At 43.4% G+C, this 5,900-nt stretch overlaps 1 protein-coding gene across 1 annotated transcript; it reads right to left on the reverse strand.

Moving 5' to 3' along the window:
* Window positions 1–3,046: 3,046 nt before the first annotated feature.
* Window positions 3,047–4,057, reverse strand: mchr1b (melanin-concentrating hormone receptor 1b). Its single transcript, XM_070923911.1, has one exon. It carries the CDS (start codon window positions 4,037–4,039, stop codon window positions 3,047–3,049), a length of 993 nt encoding a protein of 330 aa, XP_070780012.1. The 5' UTR covers window positions 4,040–4,057.
* Window positions 4,058–5,900: the final 1,843 nt, after the last annotated feature.

Raw genomic sequence — 5,900 nt, forward strand, 5'->3', positions numbered from 1 at the left:
AATGGAGTATGAAGTTCTGCAGGCACACAAAATGCCATCATTTTTTAAGGCTTATTGTTTTTGCATTTATGTTAAGAGGTTTATGAAGTCAGTTACATAAACTTATGTAAAATGACACCAGGAACGATGTCTCTGCATTTTCCTCCATTTTGGCTCGACAGTAGTGACTGCTGTGTCATGGCATGACATGTGTGTTCATCGATTGTCTGGGATGGGCTCAAATATACGAAACAACATAAAAGTTAGATTTGAAATTCTGACAAACCAGTAGAGAAATCAGCAAAGAAAACAAAAACATTGGTATATGAAGCAGTTAGAGGAAAACGTGCTGCTCTCAGAAACAACTGCTCGATTCTGGCATCAAAACCCAGCAGAAGAGAGCATGAGCTGATGAAAATGAAAACGCACAGTGGTGCCAAGGAAATCATATCCTGAACCCCCCCCCCCCCCCTCCCCATCATGGAGATCAAATGAATGAAAATGGCAAACTGAAGGTCACATGTCACGAGTCTTTGTGGTTGTTTTGTGATTGTTTGTAGTCATTGAAGTCTTTTTGTGGTTTTGTGTCTTTTGTAATCGTATTTTGCGCCTCTGCAGTCATTTTTGCATCTCTTTGTAGCCGCTTCAAGTCTTTTTGTGGTCTGGTTTTGTGTCTTGTTCTGCATCTCTTCATGATCATTTTCTGTCTCTATGTAGTCATTTGCGTCTCTTTTTACTCGCTTTGCATCCCATTTTGCGTCTTTTTGTAGTCGTTTTGTGTCTCTTTGCAGTCGTTTGATTGACTCTGTTCAGTAATCCATCCACCAGTTCGTTGGGCCTTGATGCCACACTTTTATTATGACTTTTCATGTGCTGTGAACTTAAAAGCTCAGCTCAGGGATATGTCATGACATGCTGTTCTCCACCGTCATCAACATTCAAAGTCTGCTGGACATTGGGAGAATACGAGGCAGAAAGGGAGCTTTGAAAGCTGGAAATATTTTTGCACAGCGAGAGCCACTGGTATTTATCTCCGATTATGTAAAACCCTGCATTTATATTACAGCCATTGTGTGCTGTGGAAGAGCAACAATCTTATTTCAAGGGTAGTTAAGCTTCACTACAGGGTTTTATAAAACTATGCATGTGCTTTTTTAAGTTTTCACACTTTAGGTTCTTGGCTTGAAAAACATTTTATGACAGTATCACATATATATTCTGCATCTGTGTTGCTTGAGACTCTGTGTTTCGTTCATCTGCCCCGTTACATCAGACAGAAATAGGAAGGCTCTCAGGCATTCTGTATTGCTTTCAAATATTTATTCTCCTGGAGATCAACTTTTCTCATTCAATGTTAACCCTGCTGAGTCACCACACAGGGCAGGATTTACTCCTCTGTCTTGTTTTGTGTCTTTTGTTTGGGGAAGTAAACTCTTCAAATGTGCATGTGGCACCTATTCACATCGATGACGAATGAAGTCACTTTAAATGACTTATAATCCCCTGGACTTTAATGGCTCATGTGTGTTTCAGCAAGATGGCCGCTCATGTTCCAAAGCTTTCTTATTATCACCCGCGCATAGTTCTTCTTCCTCTTCTTTCCGTTTTATGGCAGATTGCCACCATGGCTTTTAAGGTTGCATACGGCCACCACCTACTTTACCAGAGGCATCGTTGCTATCTATGACTAGACTTCAAGTGGTTCATCAAAATAAAAGTCCTCTGCTATTATTATATTGAGGGCGATGTGTCCCCTGTGTCACCCCCCCCCCCCCCCCCCCCGTATTCTTCACCTGTGATTGAGGATAAATAATTGCCTTGTTATTTCATTATTTTGGGTGAGAGGGGTTGTCCTTATAATTAAGTAATTATCGAGTAAATGTCATGCTTCATCCAGTCCTCTATTTTTCTAATGGTTGATACGTATGATTCCTGCCGTCTGACATTTGGATAAGTGGTACTGCGGAGTCATCCCGCTGTGAAAAGCTGTAGAAAAAAAGAAACAGCGCTGCTTTCGCCCTCTTGAGCCTGTGAAAATGTCTGCTTGAAATGTTTCCCACCTGATATATGATGACCTTGCATACCCTTGAATGGAGATGTTTTAGTTGTATGAAGCACTTTATTGACACTTTACATGACTGCAAGAGAATGTTTGAAGAGACAGTTGCAAAAGCGGTCAGTATGTTCTTTTTAATCTCACAAAGCAGACAAAAGTGGACACTTCCATTGTGTTGACATCATAGTAAAGATGCCCAGTTAAATACACAGAGACAAATAACTGCATCACAGCATCACAAGCCAAACAGCCACATAGATTCAGTGTTATGTCATGTCTTTACACAGTGCTACATGCACTGCCTGCAGCTGTTTGTGCTCGCTTTAATGCTGTTCCACTGCTGAATACGATTGTGTTGACATTTAAGATGTGTTGCACGCAGTGACCCGTCAAGCAGTCTGTTACAAGACACTGTTTTTCTGCCACAATACAGAATTACAAACATTTACAAAGTGACAAGCAGCAGTTGTTGATGCAGCACTGTGAGTAAGGATTTACATGCCATAAACTGTATGATAGACAAACATAATGACATGCACAATCAATTCTGTAATCCAACAATACTGATGCACAATTAAATATTGTAAAAATATATATATATATATATATATTCATAAATGATATTTCAGACCAGAAAAAAATGTTATGTTGAGGTGCAGAACCATGTGATTAATGTTATTTTGCATGGCGGAAATAACATGGTGGACTAACACTTATTATTCGTTATATCATTTTGTTATATTTGATGCAAAAAAAACCAAATGTCTCAGACATTTCTGCAGCTTGCTGAGTCTAAAAATGTGATTTGCCAGATACAAGATGCCAAGTTCCTTTTTAAGTTACTCACTTGAAATGCCAGAGATTATATCACCACTCGGCACATTAATGTACTTCGTAGTCCAGTAGTTTGGAATGACCCCTCCTTCATGGTGTCTTCATGTGAACACAAGCTGAGGGAATGAGAGCAGTCTCCTTGGCGGTGGCTGGCAGTGGTGACGGACGGCCAGGTCGTCAGTGCACAGCCACAGTGACAGGCAGAAGGTTTTGAAGCAGTACCCTCGATGACGGGTGGGAGCTGTCTGGTGCCATCCTCAGACTCATGCTGCCGTCAGCCAGAGCAGGGGCAACTCTGAAGACCCGGTGGGACGGCCTGACGGCAACGATGAACTGCCTCTTGAACGTTTCACTCAACACAATGTAGATGAAGGGGTTAATGCAGCTGTTGGCATAGCCCATGCTGATGGCGATGTTGTAGGCATACAGGAAGGCAAAGGTGGGCCGCTGCACCCCGAGGTGGGCCAACTGCAGGGTGTAGTAGGGGGCCCAGCAGGTAAAGAAGGCCAGGCATATGACCACCGCCATGCGGGTCACCTTTCTCGTGCGCACCCTCAGGCTGCGCTGGGGCAGCGGAGCGACTGTAGCCGACATGTTTTGGAGAATCTTGAAGAAGACCCCGCAGATGACCACCCAAGGCAGGGCAAAGGCCAAGAAGAACTGGTAGAGGGTGAACCAGTACGTGTCTGTGGCCGGGTTGGGGAGCAGGAGGGCGCAGCCGACTGTGCCGTCCTTGAGACGCATGAGTCCCGTGTACATCCAGACTGGCGCGATGGAGACCAGAGAAAACACCCACACCAGAGCCACCGCTGCCCCGGCCACGAAGGGGGTCCGGACGTGTTTGAAGCGGATGGGGTGGACAGTGGCCAGGTAGCGATCCAGAGTCATCACGGTCAGGATGTACGTGCCGACGATCTGGCTGTTGGAGTCCAGCGCCGTGATGACCGTGCACATGGTGGCACCAAAGCACCAGGAGCCGTTGCCCACAAGCTGGTGAATGAGAAAGGGCATGCCGAGGAGAAAGAGGAGGTCTGCGATGGACAAACTGAAGATGAAGATGTCCGGCACCGTTTGCTGGGAGCAGAACTTGGTCTTCTTCACGATGGTGTAGATCACAATGGAGTTTCCGAAGATCCCAAAGAAACAGATGACCCCAAAGATGCTGGGCATGAGCACGTTGTTGTACGGCTGGTGGTCTGGCAAAAAGGGATACTCCGTGTCAGTCACTTGTAGCGTGCAATAAATAATAAATAATAATGATTCGGGAAATTCTTGAACAATAATTGTGTGGTCAGTCAAGTTAAAGGAATCTAACACAACCTACCTTCTTCTAGATTCTCGGGAGAACTGAAGGACGAAAAAGATGAATTCGGGATGAAGTCCATCCCGAATAGCTTTGGTGGCCCTTCTCTAAAATAATCTGCAGTGTTTATTATTATTAATAATAATAATAATAATAATAATAATAATAATGCAACTTACATAGCGTCATCCGAGCTAAATAAAGTCCAATTAGAGCAGCAGCATAAAAGGACAAATATAAATAAGTAATTCGACTCAAACAGCTCCCAAACTGACTTTATGGGTGATGGGCGCGCATGTTTCTGTTATCCGAAAGACTTCCTCAGTGCACGCGCCTAAGAAGAACAGAGCCGACGTAACACACTCGTCACCAGACTCTCCGCGACTTCAACCACAGGTGTCTGTCATCCTGCTCCTCTCCGGGGGGGACAGCGGCAGGCTAAACGGCTTTATGTTGTCGGTCAATGAGGCGGGAACATTGCCCGTCTTCTATACACCGCTAGCTCTGTCATATTTTTTTTTTTTTTTTTTTTTTTACATTCACACGACATTCCTTCATTTATCCCCCGTGAGTCTTGTGCCTCTCTGGTGGAAACTTTTGCCACGAGTTGCCGTTGAACAGCGCAGCAGGCTGTCATCCTGTGAGATCGAACCTTTCCACTAGGTGTCAGCATTGTCCGGGTTTTTGGGTGGATCTGTTGCCGCAGAGAGACGGGCCAGAATTAAAAGCAGATGTCCAAAAAAAAAAACCGACAACAATCAAACAAAGGAAGACGACCAAATATTTGCCAAATCATGGGGTTCTGTAGTGGAATACACGTAACAACTAACACTCTCCCCGCTGCCAACATGTACGAGGAAGAAGTGTAATAATATAGGCTACTTTTTGTCTTGTTTTTGTTTTGGCTGCTTTGTATGTGACATATCCAGCCATGAATCTTTAATTTAATTTCAATAATATAATCCGTTTTTTTAATGAGATGTGGCTCATTATGTTATGCATTGCCCTGTCTACTTTTATCACCTGACCAGTAAAGTCAGGTGTCAAGCACTGATATGGCAACAGTCTGAAGTTATTTTACAGCCGTGAATCTTAAAGCAACCTTATCTAGACTATTTTATCTGATGTTCGACTGATTTCACCCTAATTTAATATTTAACCTCCTAAGACCCAAGCTCTATCTTAATTTCTCTTTGCTGTTTGGGCTTATTGGGACCTGATAAGTATAAAAGCTAAGCATCATCTGTTGACATGATGTGGTTCCGCATATGGGGACAATTTTGAATTTCCATATAAGCAGAATTAAGTATTATGGTATAACCCAAAATGTGATGTCCACGCATGTGGATGCCAGGTCTTAGGAGGTTAATGACTGATATGGACTAGTCTACGTGGTTTAACCCTCTAATTTTAATCTCACTCAATAGACACATAGATAGATAGATAGATAGATAGATAGATAGATAGATAGATAGATAGTACAGTACAGTAAGACACAGTACATACTAATAATAGATATTAGTATTTGGCTGTTTATAATAATTAATCCAGCCAGTTGTAGGAGACAGTAAATTGAGTGGTGGGTTTGGCAGACAAGTGTAACAGACTGACAGGGAGGAGCTCCAGTCACAGCAGCAGGCAGACCCTCCCAGCTCTGTGGAAGGAAGCGGAAATAAACGTCGTAAACCTTATGCTAGTAGCTACGTTTAGGCTCCTAGGACGGGGTGT

The sequence above is a fragment of the Enoplosus armatus genome, chromosome 17 (assembly GCF_043641665.1).
Source record: "Enoplosus armatus isolate fEnoArm2 chromosome 17, fEnoArm2.hap1, whole genome shotgun sequence".
In the NCBI taxonomy this organism is placed as follows: domain Eukaryota; kingdom Metazoa; phylum Chordata; class Actinopteri; order Centrarchiformes; family Enoplosidae; genus Enoplosus; species Enoplosus armatus.